The sequence below is a fragment of the Pithys albifrons genome, chromosome 5 (assembly GCF_047495875.1).
Source record: "Pithys albifrons albifrons isolate INPA30051 chromosome 5, PitAlb_v1, whole genome shotgun sequence".
In the NCBI taxonomy this organism is placed as follows: Eukaryota; Metazoa; Chordata; class Aves; order Passeriformes; family Thamnophilidae; genus Pithys; species Pithys albifrons.
Window position 1 is genome coordinate 7,285,817 of NC_092462.1, and position 27,916 is coordinate 7,313,732.

General features: G+C 40.4%; 1 protein-coding gene across 4 annotated transcripts in view; it reads right to left on the reverse strand.

Moving 5' to 3' along the window:
- Window positions 1-6,752: 6,752 nt before the first annotated feature.
- The window catches only part of ANAPC10 (anaphase promoting complex subunit 10), a 44,700-nt gene continuing 23,536 nt past the window's right edge, over window positions 6,753-27,916 (reverse strand). For all 4 annotated transcript variants that reach the window (XM_071555608.1, XM_071555610.1, XM_071555609.1 and 1 more), the window contains exon 5: window positions 6,753-7,144. In XM_071555608.1, coding sequence (XP_071411709.1) covers window positions 6,914-7,144 — 231 coding nt within the window. In that variant the 3' untranslated portion in view covers window positions 6,753-6,913. The remainder of the gene's footprint in view (window positions 7,145-27,916) is intronic.

The window sequence follows — 27,916 nt, forward strand, 5'->3', positions numbered from 1 at the left end:
TATTGTTGCCCAGGCAATATCAGTCTTTCACCCAAGAATAATATTAAAGAATGTTAAATGCTCAAGAATGTTAAATAACCCTTTTAGTTTTGTAGCACCCTCAGTTAGAAGAGCATGAGTTTTTCATTCCAAATCTCACTTTGAATTTATAATTTTTACATGATTTTACTCACATGATAGACACTATGTCTTTTGAGATTACTTCCCTTAATTAATAAAAAATATGTTTATGAAAACTGGAGAATCAAATTGTTCTTACTAGCTTGGTTTCAGTAACGAAAATCAATTCAAGGAATTGCATGAAATTCCACATAGATCTCTCGGTGAGCTTTTGGCTGATATGCACTATCAGGTGCTCTGTAGAGCCCAAACTCAGTGCTTTTCCTTCTCAAGTTGCTTTAGTTGAGCTGCCAAACTTTAACCAGGTAGCAGTGAAAAGTTAAAGCACTGCAAATGCTAAAACACACCCCTGAGCTCTATACACAGTGACAGCAAGACAGCTGCATCCAAGCCCACCCTCCCCATAAGCCAGGTCACTCCTCACAACCCAGCCCACCAGCAAGCCACGGCCCTTCAAATGTTCCAGCTACACAGGAACCATCCCATGTATTGGACATCCATCCCTAACTCAATCAAAAGCAAGTGAGAGCTTATATAAATTGTGTTGGCAATGATACTGTGGAAATTACACTGTTGGCTCAGCTGCCAAACCTAAGTCACCACTGGGCTTTCCTGAGGATGGGCAGGATAACCAGCCAACACCAGAACTGACTCTCTAGCCATGAACTGTCTCAAAATTTAACTCTGATGCTTCCATGTTAGACAAAGACTTTTTACCTCCAATTTCAAAACTACATGTTCGATGCTACATTGCATGTGCCTGGAATTTACTCCTAAAGGAGTTTCGTATATTGAAAGAAGCATTTGAGAAAGAAATTTTCAGACCTGCACCAGGTTGGCCTGTTTTTATCTATATAACTGGGAAGTCACTGATCTCATTTAATTTACTTGAATTTAAGTATTAAATATTGGCTAAACTGTTCCCTCCTATAATTAACAGTGGTAATTCACTTCAGTGGGATCAGAGTTCAGGTATTTAATGTTTTCAGTGATCTCAAACTTACTTTCTCATTTCATACATAGTTATGTCTGGATTATATCCTCTAGCAGCATCAAGTATTAGCATAATTTTCATTACTTGGATTTTTTTTTCACTCTTCCATTAAACTAAACCACACTAATACTGCTGACTGTCTGCACGAGATGTTTATTCCTTGGTGCAAATGGAGAAACTGTCACAGGTAATTGTTAGGCTGACGTAAAACAGCTCGTCCAAATGTCAGCCTGAACTACAGCAAATGTGTCACGTGAAGGATTACTTAAAATTTACTTCCATGAACAATGTTTAATGATGGTTTATGCAGCTTTATAGAAGCACCTTAACACCTTTCTGATCTAAAACAGAACACTTAAGTATTCCAAACCAAAGCAGACCACCCAATACCTTTGCCTGGAAGCCTCAGCAATCCCATCTTTGGAGGGACACACTCTTAATATTATGAACATTTTAATTGCATTTAGATTATCATCTCATGCTCTAGCGAACAAAAACCTATTGCATTTAATTGAAGAAGTAAAATAATGTGGTAGTTAAATAAACAGCTATTTTTGTGTATACATGCAAAGGAATGCAAAGCATTTATATAATCAATGCATCAGTGTTAATTAACCATTAACACATAATGACAAAATGCAGGAGTAAGAGCCAAAAGGTTACCACTAATTAAACAGGTCAGGCTCTTGAAGCACAGCACTCCACTGCATGTTATAACAACCATGTACTCCTCAGAGCACCAAACCTGTCCTTCTACCCTGTAGGCAAGGCAAGCACGTGCTGATGTCAATCTAGGTCACTCCAATGATCCTGAAGAACTCAGCTGCATTCTAATAAAGCTGCAGATCTAGGTGGCAAATTCAAAAGAAATATCCACTAAATATTATCTCCGTAATTCATTCACATACCAAAACACAGTAACAATATGATGGCCATTTATTCTTTCATTTCGACCTGGCAGAGCAACAAACTCTAACTTTGTATATTACTAATCCAGATCCATCCTAAAAATAAGGGTTATAGAAAAACCCACCAGCCATTTTGAAACAATCACAGAACATGCCAAGTTGGAAGAGACCCACCAGGTTCATGAAGTTCAGATGCTGGTCCTGCACAGGACACCCCAAGAGTCTCACCATGTGTCTGAGAGCATTGTACAAACACTTCTTGAACTGTCAGGCCTGGTGCTGTGCTCACTTCCCTGGGGAGCCTGTTCTAGTGCTCAACCACCCTCTGCATGGAAAAACCTTTTCCTGATATCCAATCTAAACCTCCCCTGACTCAGCTTCAAGCCATTCCCTCAGGTCCTGTCACTGGTCACCACAGAGCAGTGATCAGTGCCTGTCCCTCTTCTTCCCCTCACAAGGAAGCTGTAACTGCAGTGAGGTCTATCCCCAGTCTCCTCTTCTCCAGGCTGAACAGATCAAGCGCCCTCAGCCACTCCTCATATGGCTTCCCCTCCAGGCCCTTCACCATCTTCATTGTCTTCCTTTGGACACTCTCCAACAGCCTAACATCTTTTTTATACTGTGGTGTCCAAAACAGCACACAGTACTCAAGGTAAGGCCACACCAGTAGAGCAGGGTGGGACTAAGAGACATATTTATGGCTGACAAATGTCTAAAGTCTTCATGATTTCCCGATATGTTTACTATATTCTTCTGACTGTCCTCCTTTCTTTATAGGATGTAATGCAATTCAACTCTAATTACTAGATCCAGTCTTGTCATCCTGAGTTTCTTCATGTGGCATTTGGTGTTGTAGCACCCAACGCACTTCACCAAGTGGAAGCATAAATTCCTGAGAACCTGTTTCATTTTCAGCTCTTGAGTCTAAACAATTACAATTTTTGCTGGCTATTGCTTTGAGAAAGGTGGGGATTTCTCAGGCAATGGCCCGTTGCATAGAGATGGGGCTTGCTCTATTACCTGAAGTGATGGTTTGCCTTCCCAATAACCCGTAGCTCTCCATGGTCCTTCAAGTTCATGTGTCCCTGCTAATCAGAGCTGGTGATCTGAACATCTGGCTCTCTCTCCAGTGTATTAACAGATTTTTTCAAGCCTAAACAACATTTCAATTACTTGTGTTAAACTTTTAGCGCAGATGAAGAAAAACCTGTGCCAACAGTGAGACTCACTTCAGTTCATCTCTTGTACTGCATTCATGTCAGATTAAGCCTTTGAGTCTCAGAAAAGCACCTACATGCCAACTGCTCAGTAAACATCTAGTCTGACAGTTTTCAGGTTGGGTTATCATTAACTTGAGTTGAATTATATCTCCAAGCACCCCACAGCCCAACAGCATGACCATTTGTGAAGACCAGGGCAACTAGTGAATTGAGCAACAAGTGATGCCTGACTCAGATCACTCATTCATGTCTAAGTAACTGAGTGACTGTGTGAGAAACACCTGAAGTCTAATATACAGGGCATCTATAAAAAAAAGATGTGAACAGAAGTCCCGTATTCTACATTTACATCAAATAAAACATGGGAAAATGGCATGTACACAGCTTTTCAAGCCAGACTCCAGGCTACTATCAATCTTGTGTCAAATGTCCCATATAAAATAAAAGTTAGCTCATCCCTTTTTCTCTAAAAAGTACACTATGTCTTTTTGGTAAGGTAAGAGCAAGCACCAAAGCAGTAGCTGAAGTTTCAGTTGTGCATCTATAGTCAGTGTGTTGGCAAAAGTGTCTCCCCTACAGACTAAACCAGAACAGTAAATCCCAAAATATAGTTTAAAATTTAAAATGGAACTACATATAGAATTTGCACTACTGAAAAACTTGTCTTTAAAACAGTATCATTATTTGATCTTCAGCTTCACAGTGAGAGAGACAATGGCGATATGGCCTCAACTTCCAGCTCTGCCAGAGACTCAATATGTGAGCTTAAACAAAACATAAATGGTTTCCTGTTCTCCATTTTAGGAACCAGGACCAGCAAATAACTCTTTTCTTCCACTTCTGTCATCTGTCCTTTTTGTTTACACTGTGGTGCTAAGAAGACACACAGACATGACTTAGTCAAAACACAGTTACCCTCATTCATTTCAACAGGAGTTCCCCAAGATCCTGGGCACTCAGTTACCTCCCTCTTCTTCGTGTCTACACAAAAACCAAGCTGAAGTTTAATTAAAAGAAAGGTTTTTTCCCTTGTACTAGGAATCAAATTTCTGTTCTGTGAGGCAGAAAGGCCTGGTATGTTACCTTCCAAAAAAGCTTTAAAATGCCTAAATCAATCCTATTTGAAGTGATGATTCTGATCACTGCCAAGTCATGGATTCTTAGAACAAATACATCTTTCATTTTATTGATCATCTACTTCAGTATTACTTCTTACCACAGATTACTAGCTTTCAGCCAATACTAAGAATATACTTATTTTAAAGGGCCAAGGAAGAACCAAGGATCCAACCGCTCAGTGAACACCAGTGGAAGAACCTGAAGAGGTTCAGCCATGGAGATGGTAATTTCTGGCATAAAGTAGAAACAAAACATGGGAATGTGCAGCTTCAGAAAGGATCTGCTGTTGACAGAAGAATAAAGTGTAACTACAGCCTTAACCTTTACAGAGCCTTGTACACTTCAACATCTACTGAAAAAAACTCCGTTAAATATAATTTAAGTACAAATTCCCTCCCTCAACAGTAAAGCTGAACATCATACAGTTTAACTTGGTTATCATAGGTTCTTAAAACCACTTGAACATCATCTAAGATTTCAGAAGAGTAGGAACAAGTACTCAAGCTAGGTTTCAGCTTATTCAACTACACTGTGAGAATTAACAATTTAGAAACCATCTAAATCAGAGCCCTGAAAAAAAAGAAAAAAAATCAGTAAAAACAAGAACAGCTCTCTAAAGATCTAAATATGATGTCTACTGAAGGCAGGGCAGAAATAAGCAGAACAAGACTGTGCTGACATACTTGCTTCTAGTTTACAAGATAATGTTTTTCACAGAGTAATACTACTTTAGATATCACTTGCAGGGTGAACTTTAAGAGAAAAGAATACTCTGCAGTTTCTTGAAATTAGAAGATAAATGTAACTGACAAAAGATCAGAATTACCACAGATTTATCTGTGGTTGAATCATAAAGTAGGAGATAGTGGCTTGACAATACAAAGCTAGGATGGATAACTGTCATCTTAACTTCGAGGGGAAAACAGGAAAATTCCATGCCTAATAATATCCTTTCTTAAAAATCTATCCATTGCTTATAAAAAAATAAAATCCATGGAACTGACACACTTGTTGAAAGGCACAAGCTCAACCAGAATCTTCTGAGCAGGAATTCTGCAATTGATACATCCTTTACATGGACACACAAAGTACCATTAGGGTCCTTGTGAAATGACTGAATCCATGTTTAAATAGAAAACTCAAATTAGTCATGCACTTCTTTATAAGGTTCATTATAAGGAAATGCCCTGTTTAATCACCCTCCTAAATACTCTGGAATTCAGTAAATAGTTTCATGTAGTATATAGAGGATTTCAACAGCTAAATCTTTATCCTTCTTTGACAACCTTATCATTGTTTGATGAGCCTCCAATATTAATAGCTTTCCTTGCTCACAATTAAGAAATGTCAAAAGTTTTCCTTGGATAAGATTAGCCTGGATTGTCCATCAGCTTTTATGGTGCTAGGAGGAATGGGTTTGATTGGTACTAAACATTTGAAAAGAAACACTTCTGCTTCAACAACCCCTCCTTCTGAAATCTAATTAATTTTTAAAAAGATTAAGTAACTAGTGATTATGAGACATTAGTAGAGGTGTTAAATATTCCTAGTTCACAGCAAGTAGCCAAAGACCACATTTTTCTGTCAATGTTCTTTATTTTAAAACATGTTAAAATAATTCTGTGCTCCAAGTCTGAGGTTACCTTGTGTTAGACATTTGAGTGGAACTTTCCAGGTCCACTGGGCCTTCAAATTAATTCCTGCATTATTGCAGGAATTCTTAACTCTCCTCCTGTTTCGAACAGCTACCACATTTAGATTACCTCCACTCATATCTATATTAATGTATATAGTATACTGAATACTTTGGAAAGGTTTGGTTTTCTTCATGTCATTGTCATCTTCACTGGAGCAGGCTCCTCAGGGCAGTGGTATGGCACCAAGCCTGTCACAGCTCAAAGAGCATCTAGACAACACTCTTAGTCATATGGCTTAGTTTTAGGTCATCCTGCAAGAAGCAGGGGTTGGACTCAAGTCCCTTCCAACTTGAGTTACTCTATGATTTACTTTGCCTGTACAAAGAAAGTTAAATCCAGCCAGCCAGCCATTAAGAGAAGTAACACTATATAGAAAAGGGTACAACATATTAGCATAAACAACGACGGTAAAATACTACTGGCAATGTCTTCAAACCATGTCTGTTCCAGAAGAATGCTCCTTAAAATGAGCACCTGTTAGGTAAAGGAATGAAGAGAAACACTACAGAATGAATTATTTTCAGACATGATCATTAGCGGAAGAAATTACTCTCCAAAAATACCTGTGTTAAATCAATTACTGATTCCCACTCAAATATGTTCTTTTAAAAGAAGTGCCTGAGGATTTTTTTCTCTCAGATAGTACAAGAGCACTCAAGACTCCAAGGACAAGAGAAAATTACAGACTACAATATATTGGAACACAGTATTATCTTTATTTCAAAATTGTATAAAGTATAAACATATATAAATATATAATTATACAGAAGTAAACTCTGCTCTTTAAGTATCTGAATAGTTTAGCAATGACACTGTCATCAGAAAAATACCTTTATTACTTCTCACTAGGGAACTTTATCTTATGGAGCGATACATCATGAAATCGATTGTGGTACATCGAGGGAATTTGCCAATGGAGCTCTCTTCCACAGGGGTGTACACTTTGATCTGCCTCATGTGAGTGTCCCTCCCGTTCTGGTGATTGGCCAGAACAGCAATCTGGATCATAAATGTGCGAATGGGCTTCTTGTGAGTATCTGTCAAAGGCACATGAATCCAGCCGCTCGGTTCCACTAATTCCAGTTGCTGCCAAAAACGAGACAGAAAAGCAAAACATTCAGAAACAGTTAACATAGTTACTATAAATGATCACATATAAACCTGTTTAATAAAGTTGAGCCTTGCAAATCAGATTTTAGTTGCTTTCTCAAATTAATTTGAAATAGTACAGTTGAATACTCGTAGCTAATTTACTGCTCATGTAATTGGATATAGATTAATTTGGTTGACTGCAGTTGTATTTGCTTTTGCCTTTTAGAATCCATTCTTCATTTTGTGCCTTAACCTTAATATAAAAAAAATACAGACTTCAGAATAAACTCGAGGAAGTCAAAGCAGTACTATTTGGATCTTGTTACTGAAGCTCACTGCTCAAAGATGACAGAAAACATGCATCTTAAATTGTTTTATCTTGGCACTCAGAACTAAAATATACTAGAATGACTTATGCAGGAAACTAAAAGCACACCAAGTATGGGCTTTCAGAAATTCCTTAGATTATTATGGGGGTGGGAAGAGAAAAAAGAAGGTTACAAAAGGAAAAACTGAGGATACCTCTTAAACTTCATCTCACCCATGTGTTAAGACAGATGCCTGGCCAATTAATAATTGCTGCACAGCCAAATGGACTAATCACATTCTAATCACATTTTGACTTGGCTTTTATACAACATACCCAGTGTGATGTGATTATTTTTTGTTTTTTAATTTTAATCTTGCACAAACCAACGTAAAAGCAAGCAAAGAATAGCAGTTAGTTCCTTCTAAACCACATCACTGACACGTCAGATTGCTGAAATCAAGCTAGATGCTTTGCAGAAGCAGAGTAACAGCTTTTGTTTAAAGCTTGTTGCCCAACTTCAAAGTACAGCTCAAAACACATATGGAAGAGCACACAAGTAAGTGCAACTGTTAGCGGAGAAGAAAAACAAAACACAAAACAACTGTCCACAAGCAAGTGGATTTCACAAAGCTAAGCAAACAAGACCGCTGTTCTTAGCAGCAGAGTTCCTCTAAGGGGATGGATGTGCTTTGAGCAGCTCAGAATTCCCATATTTCTCCTGAAAATACTGCATGACACACATCCTGTCAAATGCCTTGTTTATGCTGAAGCTTTCAAAGGACCCATCTGAGGAGCTACTGGTTCAGAGGCAGCAAACACCCTGAGAGAATGACCCAAGAAGCAAGGAAAAAAATTTGATGACAACTTTAAGCTTACAGAAACAAATCAAAAGAATCTCTCATAACTTCACCTTAGAAAAATAAAAAGGAAAACAAACCCCAAACCCAAAACAAAAAACCGCAACCCAAAACTCTCCATTGCTGCAGACTCTCCAACAAATAATTTCCAAAGTATTAAATTCACTAAACCTTAGCAGCAAGTCATTTCACTCTGGGAGCTAGACACTTCCACAAATACACAGTCACTTATTTGTTGTAACCTGACCCTTTTAGAAACCTACAAAACTTGTTCTTTTTTGCATAGGAAACTTCGGGTAATGGCTGACTCTACAAAGTGATAAAAAATTGATGTACTGTTGAAGCAGTTTTACAAAGGGCAAATTTATCACAGTGATGCAGCAGTAAATAGCCTGAGCCAGTGTGCTTTCCATCTCCACAGAGAACAGGAAGAATGAAGATCCTACTAACATTTTATTCAACCAGTACTAAGGTAAAGTGGCTGTGATTTAGAAGAGAATGTTATTCTCAGAATTTAAAAATTTTTACTGCCAATTCAAAGTGGAAAATTTGAGTTCCAGAGGTATGGTCTTGGGATTTTTATGCTTGGATCAGCAGGAAATAGATTTTTAATACAAGGAAAAAGAAAAAAAAGGTAACACTTTCTATAGGTTGACCACATTGGTTTCAGACAGATCCAATATAATTTGGGTTTTCATGTTCTACTGGGAAAGAAATTGAAAAAATGAAATAATGATTTCCCCTTTCAGAACCAAGACAGCTACCAAGGGACTGGCAAGATTAGGCTATTTATACAAAAGTAAATTTATATACTTTTATCTTACTGTATAAATAAAGTTTTTATTACGTATTTATCAATGCTTTGTCTCATCCCTGATCAAGGGAGGGGGAAGGGAGGGGGCTACATGCTCTATTTATAATGTGTTATTTTCCAGTTCTGCTACAAAGGCAACCAATTTCTTCCCGAGCTTGTCTGCAGAGATGGGACGAGCAATTTCTTCACCTGTAACACTGGCAACTGAGGCATTGGGTTAATTAGATTAAAAGGTTCTTTGGCTCCAGACTGAGCCGGTTTTTACTGTCCTCAGTAAAATACAGGATTTTACAGGAAGTTTAGCTCCCACTGAGTTCATCTGCAATTTTAAGTGTCTGAATTGCCACAAATTGGTCTGAGTTCTCAAACCAGCCACTAGAACACACAGTATGAGCAGCAGCCTAGGAACAGTTATTTGAGTACATCATGTAGAAACACCACAATCAAGCACAGATTGTACATGATCCATCAAGCAGCATTCAATTGTCTTAGCCACAAAGCCCTTTTTTTTTAATTCCCAAAATCTCAGCTTTACTTACTCCACAGTTTTCAACTTCTGTAACATCCTTTACTGTACAGAACCTGGACTCATCCTTATAATAAACAAACCCCTTTACCTATTTCAATCGAATAGTTGCCTGTTGTACAGAGCATGTGACACTCGTGATGAAGTTGGAGGCTCCACTACAATGTGTTAAATGCAAGAGGTCAGTTAGACTTAAATGTCTGAAAAAAAGCAAGCTCTTAATTTCTGCTCTCTGAGTAACATTCCTGCACTGTGACATTTGAGTTGTTTTTTTTAAGTTGATGCCCACGGTTCGTTAAAACCTCGATACCCAGTAAACTACTGAAGTTTAAATGCAAAATATCCTAAATACTGCTATGAGAACAGCCAGCAGAAAAGGAAGTAAAATTTTGCCCGTGTGATACAAACACTTTACGTTACCAAAAGAATGGTATAAACCAGACACACACACACAGAGTCCTAAATTCTTCTCCACATCTGTCATGCTCTTTCAGATGAGTGAGACAGTTTCTTTTCCAGAGGGCCCAGGTCCATCACCAGGGAAAAGGAACAGGACATGGGAATAGGCAGTGGAGATAGAAGACACAATGCTGCCCACTCTTAGTTCAGCATCAGCACCCAGATCCAGCCATTACAATTCCTAGCAGAAGTGGGATGAAATACACAGCTCTACTCTGCCTGAAGCATTCCCCGTGTGAACAGAATCTAAAGGAAGCTTATTGTGAAGTTTAAGAAATTCCTATTAAGCCCATGCAAATGGCAATCTTTCAAAGCCTTGTAAACCGGTTTGGAAATTTGGGTGGATTTTTACAGGGAGGCAAAAGGCACATCCTCAACACAAAGGCTGAACTATTGCCAAATTTCAAATTCTTGCTTCAGAGCTTGGGGGCACTGGAGCATCAAAGGAGGACACCAGAATATTCTCACACAAGCAAAATAGCATACTTTTCACTGGCCTTATTCTTGGAACAGAACTGCTTTGGCTGAAACTTTCAAAAAGTTCAACCCAAAGCAGATATCTGGCATGGAAAAATCTGCCTGAACTGAAATTCAGCAAAACAGAAAGTAAGTAAGAGTTAAGCCTTCAAATATAAAGGGTCTTAAGTACAGGTGGCACTGGCAGCTCTAGCTACAGTAAATACTATACTGTAAACCCATTTCAGTGGACTTTGTTGTCAAGCTTGTTCTTTAAAAGCATAAGCCACTATATATACACAGACATATATATATATGCACAAACACACATTTCACCCCAACTCTCCAGCATCAGTCCACTATGAACAAATACAAGATTAAGTCTCCTTCTGTATTTTTTCCTCCCTAGTAGGTCATTTAAGCCATTAAGACTCAGTCAAACTCTTGCAGGAAAGTTCTAAAAATCAGCTATATTAGTAATTACCTGAGTGAAATTAAAAATTGGAAGTTTCTTTCTGTTATATGTTTTACCAGAAAAGTTTTAAAGTTTTTTTATAAAAAGAGGGAAACAAAGGAATAAATCAATGTGATTTCAGTGTGAGTAACTCAGGTCAGTTCCTGCAGGCCTTAGACTAATCTTACATAGAATGCACTAAAAGCCCATAGCTTGTGTTTTTTTTAATTTGCTTCTAATACTATAAATTTTGTGATAATTGGTAAACAAGAAGAGCACGAAAGTCAAAATAAAAGAACAAAGGGATAAAAACTGAACTGGAAAACTCACTCACTTGTCCTTTGCTGCTGTCATACTCTGCTCTTCTCCTGCTTTCTGTCCATTGCTTCCTTATTTCTCCTGTCCTCTGCTGCTACAGCTTTACCTATGGACATACCTCCCATCTCCAGCAATCCTCATTATTTTTAAAGCCAAAATAAAATTCAAGTTCTCAGTGGAAATCTCCTTCCCAGCTAATTTAAGAGCTCTGCTCCTTCTACCAGTTGTTTGTTCACTTTATTGTACATCCAGAGGTTTACAAAACTACATACATGTTTGGCAGGGCTACTATTGCAACTAATGGGTCTCCTACCACTGAAGACACAAAACACACAAGAAACTAAAAATTAAAAATAATAATAATTAAAAACCAATCAAGGCCAAAGCAATTTAAGGCTACACTTGAGAGATGACTGAACACAAGACCAGAGCTTTTAAGAGGAAGCAGTTCTGCAATTGCTGGCCTCTTTATAGGAGCAAGTTATTCATCCAAAGAAGGCTTTTCTATCGTACTTAATCCTACTTAAATTGAATACTGACCTTTTCTACACACAGAGGGATATTCTTAAATTCTGTGGTGTCTTCAAAGCGGCATATAACTAATTGCTACTTCTACCAGGCTTATAAACACACTAAGTTGTTTGCTATATTTACAGTAGGCTAACAACCTTGAAATAATGCATGATTTTTGTTGCCCTCTGAATATATCTTTTGTGAAGACACAGAAAGGAAAAAACCCACTGTAAGTAGTTTCATTTCCAGAATCATTAGATGTATGCTAGACAAGGCTCCCAGATTTCAGGGGAATAAATACATATATATATAAATAAGTATAAATAAAAAACCAAATATGAAGAAAAAGCTGCCTGTTTTCTTCCTCTGGGGAAAAAAATCCTTTTCTGCACACACATACTGACAGAAAGCTGAGAATTATTGCTGCCATCACAGCTTCAGAATGATACAACATGATTCTGAGATGTCGGTATCTTATCAAATTTCAATTTTATCATCTGTACTACTAGATTTAAGAAGGCTGTGAAACCAAACAGCACTTGTTTTTACTCCTTCTATTTTTCTCATAAAACTGTTCAAGCTGCTTTTTGTTTTGGTCACTTAGCCAACTATGAAATTCAAAGTAGTGGCTGGACTCTTCTTCACACATATAATTTTGTTTTTCTCTGAGCTTAACTAATTCTTACAATACAGTTATATAAAAAAACTAAGTTTCTCAAAGCAGGTGTTCGCAATAAATAATGTATTCTTCCAAGTAGATTATAAAACTAAGTTCCAGGGAAAACAAATGCTATGTTCAGAAATGAAGTATTTATCAATACACAAACTTTCCCATGTTGGGAAAGGCTTTTCCATTTAGCCATTGTTTTTTGCAGCAATCCAAATATGTTCTCACAACAACTGGCAAGAAAAAAGAAGGCTGGCTCAGCTTCCAAAATGCTTTTTCCATAACTGCCATGGCCTACCATATAGTTACCAGGATTCAGGATCAGTAGGCCTCTGCATAATTCCTAGTATTGGAACTGTCAACACATGAAGTAGCACAGCTTGGGCTTCAGCCATCACTTCACTTAGGAAGGAAGAGAACCGGTTAATAGCAGTGATGCACCAGTTCCAGCAGAAAAAATGAAGCACATCCAAAAGAAACTTGGCGAGTTCCAAGTGAGCCAAAGGAGGGACACCACATTAGCAGCTTAACAAGGAACACAGAAACACACTCAAAGGAGCCACTGTGAAAGGCACACTTCTCTGCTCTAACGAAGCAACGACCACCTAAGGAGGTGGCTCTGTGGTCTTAATCAGCCACCTCCTTAAACGGGCAAGAAATCCAACTTCAGCCTATTAGGCAAGGGAAGTTTTCCATTCTTTCAAACAGCAGTTCCTGAAGAGCCTAGAAGAGTACAGTCCATCCCTCAGGAAGATTCAACTATGCATGTAGGCAGACAAGAGATCAGATGCCAAATAAGCTATATTAGAGAGTGAAACCTGAAAACACTAAAAATTCCTATCATATATAAGATCTTCATTCAAATAAGCCAAAAGAAATAACTTTTGGTAAGATAGGGAAGGTTGAAAAACAGAAAGGTGAAAAAGATCCCTGCAAAAAGTTTTACACAACCTCCTTCTTCAGACTATTCTGCTCCAGATTAAACCAGTAAAAATTAATCAATGCCTAAGTGTTAGAAAGTTGTATCCAATTAAAATAAAGACACCTAAATGCCAAGCCAAGCCAGAAAGAAAATCTAGAAAAGGAAGAACAGTAAAGCTAGAAAAACAAATCCTTAGTGGGTAAAGGATTAGCATCTATAATGCTCAAATACAGATTCTTATACTGCCTTTCCAAATGTCATTTTTGGATTACATAAGCAGCACAGCATGTGTTGGACAAGGTCAGTGGGTTGTACCTCATCACCACTTCACAGAATACAGAAACAGCTATGTTTCTGAAGTAAGCAGATAATGCCAATTGAGCTATGATGATATAACCAAAACTTCATTTCGCAAAAGTGATTCACCAGCCAGCTCCTTAAATGGTTTAATTGGCTGGTCCATTTTGATATTCTTTAGAATTTTTTATTCCTTCAGTGTCCTGATTAGAATTTCCCCATATAGTAAAAAAGCAAGGAGCAATTTTATTTGATTCTGCTGACCAAACAATGCAGTCTCTTCCCAGATGTACATAACTGATTCACACAGAATTCCAATACTGTAACAGGAATAAAGATAGGAAGAATACAGCACTGAAATTTAATCCACATATTAACAGGGAAAGTCAGCTTTGGCATTATTATTGCTCTTCGTGGTTCGTCCTTGAAATCTTCTGAAGATGAGGAATACGTAGGAGGACAACAATTAAATCTTAGACACTATGGGGAGCATTTGATGAGTAACTATGCACATAAGCCTATTGCTAAGTGGAGAAAACAGGGTACAATTGCACATGCTGCAGACTACCAAGAGTTTTATGACGTGGATTCACGAGGAAAAAGTGCTGTTTCAAAGGCATCAAGTGATGAAGACGCCTAAGTACTGATGCCTGTAAAATGGTCAAGGCAATGCTGAATGGCCCACATAAAAAATACCCAGCAGATGAAATCCTGGTGGTGGAAGTCCCACATGTTGACACATGGATGGTCTGGCCATGTGTGGAGGGACCCCTGTCCGTGGTACTTAAGTACCACCACCCTGCCCATCACATTCCCACCTCTGCAGCTGCTCACAGCACTTTCAGGTATCTCTGATGCCATCAGGTACAGGCAGCCTCAGAGACAAATAAACAGCCTGACGAACACTCAGCTGCTCCAAACTTGTCAGCCACAACTGTCTTGCTCAATTTTAATTTCAGAAAATATTGTCTCCTTAATTCTGGGTGGCAGAAAAAAACCAAGCAAGCAAAAGGAAAGGAAAAGGAAAGAAAATAGACAACAGACTTTGAATACTTCATTCTCCAGAATGTGGTTGAAAACAACTCTTCATTCTAGAAAATTTATCTACAGAAACCATCAGGAATTTGTCAGAGACTGTTTGCTAGAAAAGTCTCTCTGGAAAGAAAGGAACACTGTTTTCAGTGTTCTTCAGTTTTCGTTGTGCCATATACACTTTTTTTAATATGTTCTGTGAGGGATGATGCAGAGGCAGCAAAACATTTACTTCAAAAAAATATGTCTCAAGAGGTATATTTTGTTTCTGAGAAGGGGTTATGGGTTCACCTAGGTGGCCTAAATTTGGGCTCTGAAGTCTGGACTAGGCCGAAGCTGTCAGCTGACTTGAGCTGGGCTGAGCTAACAGCTGACCTCTTCTAGCCAGTAATTTTGTATTCCATACCACATTATGACACCATCTCCAGGGAAGTAGGAACCAGTGTGGGAGTGGTTAAGGCAGTCGCTTCTCAGCCCTCCTCTTGGGAGGATGCACGATGCTGTCCCAGGGGGGATGGAGAGGATCAGGCCCACCACTGGCTCACAGGGTATCTCAGGAAAGTAAAATGTGTTGTTCTGGGTCTCTCCTTTCTGCTTGAGTTTGTCTCCCTGGGGAATAAGGTTTTTCTTAAGTAATGTGGAGTTAGGACAGTAGAATTTGTGTGTTCATTAAGAAGTGGGAAATTTGTTATTGCAGACTTGTGTGAGTGTATATTTGTACTCTCTTCTAATTATCTCTTCCTTTCTGTAAAAATATATGTAGTTTTAGTATAAACGTGGTTTTAAGTGTTTTTTTCTTTCCCCTCTCTTTTCCTCCCTTTCCCTGGTGTTAGGAGGGAGGCTTTTCTCTCTGTGCTTGAGGGGTTGGCAGTTGCTTATCTCAAACCAAGACAGAAGGACAAAAATGCTAAATAGTCTTAGACAGTTTGATTTTCAGTCCCACATTTTTAAAGTTCTATTGTTAAGTGAGGTCACTTGAACTTTCACATAGTAGTTTATGCTGAACACATCCATAAATTAAATCTCATTAGAGGATTGCCATTCTGTGTATGTTTTCAGTGGCAACCATCCTATCCACTGGAATTTCAGGAAAAAAAATATACAACCCTTCTCCTTGTCCCTCTGAAAAGCAGAGTGATCAAATCACCAAATACAGAATAACAATGCAGAAACTGTAGAATGGAGTTTCACATGTGCAAGTACAGCACTAAAGCTCCAACGCCAATCTTCTCCACATGGCAGGAAGTCATCTAAGTTCAGTTTGATTTCAGCTAAAACAGATTCCATCTTAAAAGGAACCTGTTCCTCCAGCAGGAATATTGTCTCCAACTCTTACGAAACTAGTTGTTAACAGCTGTGAAATTTTGGATCTCTGACTTGTTGAGGAATATTTCAATAACACAGGCCATAGTGTGTTATTGGAAGCCTATGTGCACAGCCCAGGCCATGGAGAGGGAAATGGGGCCCCTGCATCTTTGAGCCTGCTTCAAGAAGAGCAGTAAACAATACAAAGAATGCGGCAGCCGTTGGGAGAAGCAGGTAAACACATTGATACAGAAGAGCATAGTTTTGAGAAAAGTACCAATCCAGCTGGTAGCACGCCCTAGCCATTGACCAATGATATTCCTGTACTATTTGTGGACTCAGAAAGTATGCGATATGTGTGTGTGTAATGTAAACAATAAATCAGAGCACTGACCATACTCCTAAGGAGGTTACGTCTTGACTCTCGCACTGAAACCTGGGGAGCTCAAAAACCGACATTTCTTACTTTAACGGGCTTAAAAGTGGCAATTGCTCATTCTCAGATGTCGATCGGAGTCTGGACCAGGTAGCTGAGATCAGTGCCTGTGGAACTGCGCTGGTTGTTCATGCTGAGGAGGCGGGGTAGGAGAGGCTGCCAACGGAGCGAGGTGCACGGGCCGCGGTAAGCAAAAGCGAGAGTCACTCTCTCCCTCCTACCAGAGGTCTTGGCTTATTGAAAAGATGGAAGCCGAGATGGCTGCTGCGAAACGGCTTTTGCTGGGCATACTGGCTAAGCGTGGTGAGGCAGTCAGCAAAAAATTGTCTGAAAAGATCGTTGTATGGGCTAGAGAGCAAGGCTTTTTCCAAAGCCTGCCCACGTTATTTATGTGGGAACAATGGAAGGCGGTTGGTGATTTGATGTGGGACTTGCATATTCAAGGGAAGAGTAAGCAAGCAGCAGGGCTGGAAGGAACATGGAAAGTGGTTGTTACGGCCCTTAACGATATGAAGGCGGAATCAAAGATGGCGGCTGCAGCTGTAAAGATGCTCGTGCCTGAGTGGGAGAACTGCGTTGAGCCGTCTGCACCCCCGCTCCTGGGGTCAGGGTTAAGGAAGAGTTGGAAGGCACTCCTGGGGATGGAAGGGGGTAGCTTTGCCGTGAAGGGTATGTCTGGGAAGACGCACCACTCCATGAGTGAGTTTTTGTCGAGTTTGGTGCTGCTGCCTCTGACGCTGGTGGAGTTGCAGTGCTGTCCCGGTCCGCCGTGCCAGGCAGTGCGGGGGTGTCCACTGGGGCCATGATGGAGGGAGGCGGCCCTGGCTGTGGTTCGGAGGCTGCGCCTGCGCCTTCCACTGCTCCGTGGGGAGAGCCCACAGCCCCTGCGGGGGGAGCTGCCATTGCTCCTGGACCGGCGCCTACCATGGCCCCTGCGGGGGGGGCTACCGCTTCTGGGTCTGCGCCTGGTGCTGCTGTGGCAGGAGAGCTTACAGCCTCGGCAGGGGGGTTGGATGGCGAGCGAGAGCGTGCGTTGACGCCTTTAGAACGGCAAATGAAGGAGTTGTTAGAACAGATGGCTGAGGCGAATAAGCAAACCATGAAAGCCCTTCGGAAGACAGAGAGGGAGCAACGTCCATTGGCCAAGTCATTGCCTCTCCCTTTTAAAACTTATCGGGACCCCTCGCCCTGTTCAGAGGATGACGAGAACAGTGCTGCTTGCCCATCCTCTCACAACTCTAATGTGCTAGCGCCATCTAGTGACAGAAAGCTCCGTGTAATCTTGGAAGGTGATTGGACAGCGGTTGATACTGTTGTCTGTCCCGTTGTGCTTGACAACGATGGTCCGCGTTGTAACCAACATGACTGAAAGGTGATGCAGCAGGCGAGAAAAGCTTTGAAGGAGGGGAGAATTAATATGGAATCTGAACGTTCTGTTTTGGACTGGGTTCTCACAGCTGATACTAACTCCCTCCATGAATGTAAGAACATAGCACACTTTTTTCTAACACCCTCTAAGCAGATAACTTGGCATAAAGAGTGGAAGTGGCTTGCCCAGCTTGAGTCTGCTCGCCCTCGTGGGGCCGATGATCCCTTAGGAGGGGTCACCTCAGACATATTAACAGGTGATGGACAATAAGAGGATGTGCAAGTACAGCTGCGGTTCACGGCAGTCTTGCATCACACCACAGCAAGACTGGTCCGTCAAGCCTTCTATGCAGTTTCAGATCGAACTCCAGTCCCTCTGCTCACGTCCATCAAGCAGGGGGTTACAGAACCTTACTCGCATTTCATACATCGTCTCTCACAGTCAATCATGGCACAAAATGACTTGAGTGTAGATGAGAAAGGTTATCTGTTCAAGCTGTTGGCTTTTGAAAATGCCAATCCAAAGATCAGACTGCTGCTTGCAACCCTTCCCAAAGATGCAGAGGTCCCTGAGATGCTTGAGGTGGCCTTTCGAGCAAATCAACAGCAGCAAAGCCAGGCCATGGCAGGTGATTTTGCCGCTGCAATGGAACCAACCCAATGCCTTCTCACCGCTGTAGCCCAGAAAGTGGCTGGCAAAGGAAAGGCATTGAAGTCTACCTCTGTGTGCTTCCGGTGCGGGGGTGCAGGCCATTTCCATAAAGACTGTTCTGCCATAGTGTGGTGTGACCACTGCCAGAAAGATGGTCCCACCAGCAGCGTTTGTAAGGCTGCAAAAAACGGGAGGTCCAGCACAAAGGGCCCCCGCGCAAAGACACAAGTAGCCGGCCCAATGCTCTCGGACAACTACCACCTCCCGCAACAAGGGGAAGCCTGGGGCTCGATCTGGCAGCAGCAGTAGATGTAACTCTCACGTCTACACAAGTTCAGAAGATACCAACTGGAATTACAGGACCCATCTATCACAAAACCAGCAAGATGGGAGCCTTGCTGATAGGAAGATCATCAGCTGGGACTGCTGGATTGTTTTGCCAGGAGTTATTGATGCGGACTGCACTGGAGAAATTTTAATTGCTTGTTACACACTGACCCCACCTCTCTTGATTCAAAAAGGAACTCGCATTGCCCAGCTGGTTCTTTTGCCTAAGAGCAAGGTAGGGAACCAGAAGACATCGCGTCTTGCCAGAGGAGGTAACGGATTTGGGTCCTCTGGTGATGTAGTGGTATCTCTTGTGCACAAAATGAAGGCCCGGCCCATGGTCACTGTGCGGCTGACGTGCAATGAGAAGAGTGTTGCCATATCGATGATGTTGGACACAGGGGCAGATGTCACCACTGTCAGCCAGCAACTGTGGCCTCGAAGCTGGAAGTTGCTACCTGCCGTAGATGCCGTGCAAGGCGTTGGAGGTGGCTCCAACCCGCTCCAACCCTTGCAGCCCGTCCAGCTACGGTTTCCAGAAGGGCAAACAGTGTCTACATGTCCCTATGTCATGGCACTCCCGGGTCAACTAGGCGGTCTCGTTGGCAGAGATCTGTTGAGCCAGCTAGGGGCAACTCTCTCCATCCCTGAGCCTGGAAAACATTTTTAGGCACGGTCACTGCTGAAAAGCCGCCAACCCTCCGTCTTTGTTGGAAATCAGATGATTGTTTGGGTCGAGCAGTGGCCATTGTCCGAGGAGCGGCAAGACATTGCCAATCAGCTTGCAAAAGAGCAACTAGATGCAGGACACATTCAGCCATCAGTCAGTCCCTGGAACACGCCTATTTTTGTAATTCCAAAAAAATCAGGGAAATGGTGCTTGCTGCATAACTTACGGAAAGTGAATGATCAAATGTGGCCAATGGGAGCTCGGCAACCAGGCATGCCGTTGCCGACAATGCTGCCGAGAGACTGGCATGTATTCGTGATTGACTTAAAGGACTCTTTCTTTACCATCCCTCTTTGTCCAGAGGACACAGTCTGGTTTGCGTTTACCGTGCCTTCAATCAATAAGGCTGAACCGGCCAAAAGATATGAATGGATTGTGTTAATGCAAGGAATGAAGAACACACCTGCTGTGCGTCAGTTGTATGTTGCCTGGGCACTTCAACTATTACGGAAGGCAATGCCGTCTATGCTCATCTAACACTTCATGAATGACATCCTCTTTTGTCAACAAGATCCATTTGGTAGCAGCATCTGTGATGCCATAACAGCCTCGTTGAAGCGCAAAGGTCTCATTGTAGCCCCAGAAAAAGTGCAGCACGTAGCTCCTTTGAATTATCTAGGATGGCCAGTGACACATGCTGCTGTTAGACCACAAAAGCTTTCACTTATCCCTTCAGTGAAAACGTTGCACGATGCCCAGAAATTAGTTGGTGAGCTTCAATGGGTCAGGACTGTCGTTGGCCTCACCAATGCAGATATCCATCCGTTCTTGTTGCTCTTGCGTGGAACGCAGCCCAATGCAGCAGTTGAATGGACCCAAGAACACACCGAAGCCCTCAATCGTGTTGCTGCTAAGCTCTCCTGTGCTATGGCTGATTGGCGGTACGCTGAATGCCCCTTGGGTATATGGATCTGCAATCATCCACAATTCCCGTTTGCACTTCTAATGCAAGACCTCGTTTGGCAAAAAGAAAAGGGGGAAGAGTCGCCTGACGAAACACCGATCCCAGCGACTTCTGATGCCAAACGAGATGCACAGGTAAAGGGCTCAAACATAGCGATCCTAGAATGGCTGTTTCCACCATACACGGTGCCAAAGAGTATCTGGCAACGTATAGAAGTTATATCGCACCTGATCCGCAAAGGCTGTCAACATTGTAAAGAGGTTGATGGAAAAGAGCCAGAGTGGATCAGTGTCCCTATCAAAGCTGCTGATTTTGACTGGCTACTGCAGAATTCCGCTCTGCTACAGCTTGCCATCAAGGACATGGGTGCAAAGACTTGAAGGAATGTGTTGCATGAATCTATCTGATCATTCCCAGTCTATACATAAATGACTTGAGCAGCTGCAAGAAGGTTTCAAACAACTGACAGTTTCAACTTCTCCTTTCAGTGATTGGCTGAAATCGTTGGGCATTACCGGGTGATTACAAGATTTACTTAAGCAAGGTGTTGTGTGTTTAGCTACTGTTTTAATCTGCTTGCTTGTGCTTAGCTGTGCCTTAGGTTGTATAAAACAGCTAGTGGTAAAGTCAGTCAACCAGGCCTGGGCTGTGCAAAAAGAAAAAAGGGGATTTGTTGAGGAATATTTCAATAACACAGGCCATAGTGTGTTATTGGAAGCCTATGTGCACAGCCCAGGCCATGGAGAGGGAAACGGGGCCCCTGCATCTTTGAACCTGCTTCAAGAAGAGCAGTAAACAATATAAAGAATGCGGCAGCCGCTAGGAGAAGCAGGTAAACACATTGATACAGAAGGGCATAGTTTTGAGAAAAGTACCAATCCAGCTGGTAGCACGCCCTAGCCATTGACCAATGATATTCCTGTACTATTCGTGGACTCAGAAAGTATGCGATATATGTGTGTGTAATATAAACAATAAATCAGAGCACTGACCATACTCCTATGGAGGTTACGTCTTGACTCTCGCGCTGAAACCTGGGGAGCTCAAAAACCGACATTTCTTACTTTACTGACTTAATGAAAAATGGGTTTTGTAACTCATTTAAGGATCAGTAAAGAGTGGAGAAAGGGAAGGCAAATACATCCTAAGTGTAGCATTCTCCTGTGGGGACCTACACCTCATTACCCAGCTGCCACAATCCATGGGAATGCCACACCTTTGCAGGTGCTCTGCCCAGTAAACTTTGAGAAGGCTCCTGGTATCAGGGGAAATCCAGCAGACCTACAGGGATTTGGCTCCAATGCGCACCTCAGTTACTTCCCTTGAGCTTGGCAGACAGGATGCAGAGGATGAAAAAGCTACAAAATAAATTCTTGAGCTTATGCTCTGGAGTGGTGGCCTGGCTGACAGTATCAAAAAGTAGGTAATGCAGCCCAAAACAAACTTTCTGCTTCAGTTTGCCCATTTCTGGTACCTAAGTTGTTTAAGTTGCAGACATAGTGGAACAGATTGCAGCTGGACAGTCAGGCCTTAAAAAGGAACAGTAGAAAACCTACAGTTTGTTGCAAGTCTTTAAACTTTTCAAAAGTCCAGCATTCTGAAAGAAGAGTGAGGGATTTTTTTATTATTATTTTTTTAAACCAGAGTACTATACGACTCAAACTATCAGTAGCTCAGAGTATTATAAATGCAGATGTGAGAAAAGAAACAGTACATTTAAAAACAAACAATCAAAAATACTATAAAATATATAGCCAATATGGCACATCTTACATTTAGAAAGAAGGGCATATCTCATTCAGTGAAAACAAATGTTTTATAACTTTGGGGAAATATTTCAAATCATAGAAGTTTATCTCACTGAAATATTTTTCATTTTATGGACAAGTAACTAAGGAGGAGGCCCCATGTATGCAAGGTAACTGTGTCAGCATCCTACTAACAGATTTACTTACTGGTAAGCATATTGCTGAGCAGGAATCTGGCAGATGATGACCAGCTTTTTTTGGAATGCTGTGTGACAGTGCAGAATAGAACCAGAAGATTCTCTAACAATTTTATGTTTAAAGGATCAACTGTTGTAAAAAATGGAGCAAATGATGGCATAAATGTTGCAACAATGATTCATAAAACTTGTTCTATTGAAAATCCCCAGTAACTTTAACCTGATCAGAAGACTTGGAAAAACACAACTGTCAAATACAACAAAACAAAAGCCACTACAATTTCCCACATTCATTCCATCTGCATTCCAATCTTGTAGTCATTACATAAAATATAAAATAGTGACAGATCTACCAAAAAACTGGTTAGGTATGTTGACTAAGGTTTTCACAAGAAAGGAAAGAGGGCACAGAGTTCTTAAAATTACTTAAGATGACATATTACTAGTTCTTTTATTTAATTCTTACCTTACTCATAAATTTGAGTTCTCCCTCTCCAAGCACTGAAAAGCCCTAAGATTTTCCTGTACTAAGATCTTAGAACCTTAGTCTCTCTTCAAAGCAGCACCCATCCAAAATAAAGACAATCTCCTAAAATTTCCACGTGAGTCAGGCTGCTCTCGGGGAAGAGAGAAGCACTTCAAGCATCTATGGAGAGAGGCAACGGAAACCAGTAAGGAAAGAGCATCCAGACATACAAAGAGAACAGAAATCAGAATGAACAAGGGCAGTGGAACATGCTACGGCAAAGAAGTCTTAAAATAAATTTTAAAAATCCCCAATATGCTGAAAAACAGGTGAATTTGCATTACAAATGGAACTGATGATTGTAGAACAGGACAAGGTGTTAACACTGGCAGCTGCCTTTTATGAAAGATAACACAACAGGTTGGACTCCATGATCCCAGAGGTCTTTTCCAACCTAAATGATTCTGTGAGTCTTAACACTCCAAAATCCTCCAAGGAAAGACAGAATAAACAGAACTTCCTGTAAGCAAAGAAAAAAGTGCTTTAAAAGAAAATCCATCAATAGTTACTTGTTAGGCAATTGCCTTGCACAAGAGAACATTCAGCCAAATGGAATGAAGACATCAGAAACCAGAAGACAGCAAAATACAGAGTAAAAGGTCCTATCAATTCATCTCGAACTAGAACTGCAGGGTACAAACAGAAACAATATAAATTGATTCTATGGATGCACTGCAGAAATTCGTTTCATATGGAAGTTAAATGACTGAAAGCACTCCTGGGAACTAACTAATCCTACAAAGGAGCAGAAGGTGGCAAATTAGATGAAAATTGTACTGCCAATGTTCTCAGTTTCCATTCCTTCTAACATATATAATGGAGTGATATTATGTTTGTGTGAAGTACAAAAAAAAAAAAGGAAAACCAGGTCATAATTTACCTTCAAAATTGTTTAGCCGTATCCAGGAAATATGTCTAGACATAGCTACAGTTACATTATACAAAGAAAGTATTTGAAAAAAAATAATGCAATGAATATTAAAGATTGAAGCGTCTGGAAACGAGCTACACTGAGTTAATCCTCAATCACAGCATCTCAAATAACTTATCGGCAATAACCTAATGACTACATTTCATGCCATGGACTTTGCATCCCAGAGAATGCAGAAATCTAATACAGGAAATTAATAAGAATGCAAGAAAATAGGAATATCAAGATATTTTAAAAAATAGCCAGCAGTTGTAGCAGCAGCCAGCTGTCAAACACTCTTTATAGGTGAGGGGAAGAAAGTACATCTAAACCAAAAGGAAAACATTCCCGTCGCTGAAAGGGGCTGTTATTACACATGGAAGAGAACTGGATTTCTGGTCTTCCACCAGGGGACAGGACCACAAAGCTGCATGGCTCTAATATTTTATCTATTACACAAAACTCTATTTCCTGCGTGACTTTAAATGTTAGAAAAAGACTGCAATAAATCATAACTGAGTGCTACTAATTTTTAAAAAATCCTACTGAATCTTTACCAGCAAGAGGACAAATTATTGTTAGCTGGGGTTAAGTGAAAGCATTTCTCCAGGTTTCACAGGAGTGCTTCTGAGAATTACAGGCCTCTCCTAAAATCAAGGAATTTAAAGACTCTAAACCTATGTAAACAATCCCCAAATCCTGCAGAAGTACAGTATGCAAACAAGTAAAAGATTTCTGTGTCTGGATAAGGATTCTGTGGACACTCAGAAAGTGTGAGTGGGGCAAAACCTGATGAAGTAAAGATTACTCAAGTGCATTGCAGCATGGCAGGTTTCAATAAGCAAATGCAGAGTAACATTTCACAGGATCCAGGGCAGACACAATGCTCAACTCAAGGAGGATTCACTCATTGGAAACAAATGCAAAAGACCGTCAGGAAAAACTATTTGTGCAAATTTAAAATACAGTGCAATGTCTCAACTAAGAAAGATCCCAAATTCATAAACATGCCTCACTGCAGATATATTTTGCTAAGAAATAGCTTTAAAAGAGAAGAAATTTGAGTGTATCTGTCAGAGGTTCAGCTGGGTAGTTTTATAAGAGCCAGAATACACTTCCATAAATTTGCAAAGCTGGAATCCGGACTGCTGCCCAATGGAAGCATTTAATTTTACATCTAAACACAGTTTTTTTAAAGTACTGGAAAAAATGCAGTGGAGCTTTTACCTTTTGCTAGTGCTTGCCTACAAATTGATAGGTAAGCATGTCCAAAAAAATGCACAGCTTTGTTTCACTGTTTAATGTGGAGGTCAGACTCTGGACTCCTCCTTTCAATCTAGATGAATTCTATTTCTTGACTTCTTTCTGGGAGCCAAAGGTTCCTCAAGTCACCATTCACTCAAAGAATGTACAGTTCAAAGAGGTATTTAGTGCTATACAGCGTTGGGCCAATGGCTACCCCACTGCAACAGCAACTCTGCTATAAACAGCAGTCTGGAGTAGCCTCAAAGATACATTGTACAGACTAAGAACACGAGCTCTTCAGCATAAACTATATGAGAATCAAAATCAAATTATATTGTAAATTTGCTCCCAAAGCATGAGGGAGCAGTGAGAAAAAACAAGGCACAAGAATGACATAATTGAAAACTTGCTTACCAACAGGCCTACTAAGTCCTAAATCTAGAGCTACTGTTGGAACCATCTTACTGCTTAGAGAAGTGAAGTCAGCAATGAGCTGATGGAATTGGACTACAAATATATATGACCTACCATGTACCTACAAGTCCTGTAGCTACATATAGATATGCTCCCCTACTTAATTTATTTTTGCTGTGCAAGTAAATATTTATCTCTTCATGACATGTAAATAAAGTTATAAAGAAAAAGAAGAAACTCTAATAAGTTCACAATAGAAGTTCTTGCCCCAGCAGTGCTGGATTTACCCACAAATGATTTATGAAAAGCTCCCAGTTAAACATGGTGACCAACATAATGACAACAGAGACCTGTTCAGAGGAAATTCTACTTCAAAATTTTCTTAATCACTTCTGATATGGAATTGCAACTGTTTTTGAAACATATGATTTGATTTAATAATATGTAACTGATGTTCCTCAGTAACATCATCTAATAAAAAAGTAAAAAAATTAATCTCAACATAAGAGAAACAAATTAGGATTTTCTGCATTTGCTAGCAGAAATAATCCAAAAAATCCCTCATATCCACAGTCGAATTTGACCTCTGACAGATACAGAGAGGGAGAAAAATAATTACAAAAGGAGCATATTAGGTATTAGGGGCTGGACTCTCATGGTTCACTTAAAGACTGTGACTGAAAACAGTGTTCATAAAAAGCCTCAATAAAAACTGTATTTGTTAACATTCCTTTAACATGAGACATAAACCACTCCAGAATCATGCCGAAATAAAATAGGACTGTTAGATAAACCTAGTTTAGGAACTGGATGAAGGCAGCTAGAGAGCACAGGCCCTCAAGCCAGACACACATGCTACATTATTATTCTCATTCCACTCTCTCCTGTGCATTTGTGTAGAAAATGGAAAAATCCTGGGAAAGGTTTTTCCGATTCAAACACATGAACTCAGTTACCTTATGACAGATTTAAGACAGAGAACAGCTTTCAGAAAGAAATAAATTATACTTCATATCTATAGAAACATTTCCATGTACTACTTGAGATAAGGAACCGCATAACACCACATTCAATCCTTTCCCATCCCCTCAAAAAAACAACTTTGCAAAAAATGGAATTTATATTCTGTCTAGCAGTGTTCTCATCAAAGCTACACACAGACATGTGATCCCTGAACAAAGTAACATTTCAGCAATCAAGAGACAACCCAACTCTAGAAAGGACTGTCATGGTGACAGCTCTGAATCATAGAATCAGTTGGGTTGGAAGAGACCTCTGAGATCATCATGTCCAACCCTTAATCCAACCCCACTTTGATTACCAGATCATGGCACTCAGTGCCACGTCCAGTCACCTTAAAAACCTCCAGGGTCGGAGAATCCACCACATCCCTGGGCAGGCCATTCCAATGCCTGACCACTCTCTCTGTAAAGAACTTCTTCCTGATATCCAACCTAAACCTCCCCTGGCAGAGCTTAAGCCCATGCCCTCTTGTCCTACTGTTGGCTGCCTGAGAGAAGAGACCAACCCAATGAAGCACCTGAGTGTCTCGCTCAAGAACCCCGTATTTGTTCTATATATCAACTCTATCACTCACCAGGCAGCATTTTCTTCAGATCAAGGATTGCCTTAACTTACCATGTGAACAGAATTCCTTTCCATAACTACTTTCCTAATGATACTGTTAATAATCTCAGCTTTCCACTAGAATTTGTGGCTTCACAAATACAAAAAAAATCCACAAACACCACAAAATTAAAAAAAAATAATGATAAAAGTCTCTTGTATACCTACATGAAATACATTTGTTCTTTTGATTTACCCTGAATTTATGGAAATTCTTGGTGATTTCTTTAGGTGCTGACCTCATAAAATATGGCACATCCAGTGCATTTTATGGATTTGTTTTGTTTTGTGGTTTTTTTATAAAACTATATTAAAAGCAGCACTTGATAACTTTGTCACAAGGCAATATATACTATGAATAGACAAATCTGATTGAGTTTGTACTGATGCAAATAAAGACATTACAACATGGAAGCCACACATGTAGAAAATAATAAATGGTGGACCAATTGGGTCCTAATTCTTCTAAATAGGGACCACTTCTCCCTCCTGCTAAACTGCTAAAGAGTGGTTAATACAGTCACAGGATGTTCCCAGATGATGGTGCCTACAAAGTTGTTTCAGTGAAACAGAAAATAAGGTGTGCTGTGCCAGCCAACCAGCACCAGTTGAGATGAGAGCACAAAGCCCTTTTGTTCTCAGATATCCTAGAAAATTCCCATTCCTTTCATATATTTTCTTATGCTTAACCCAAATTAAACCATAAACTGCTGTCTTTTCTCCTAGAAGGATCTTAATATTGTGCTAGCATTA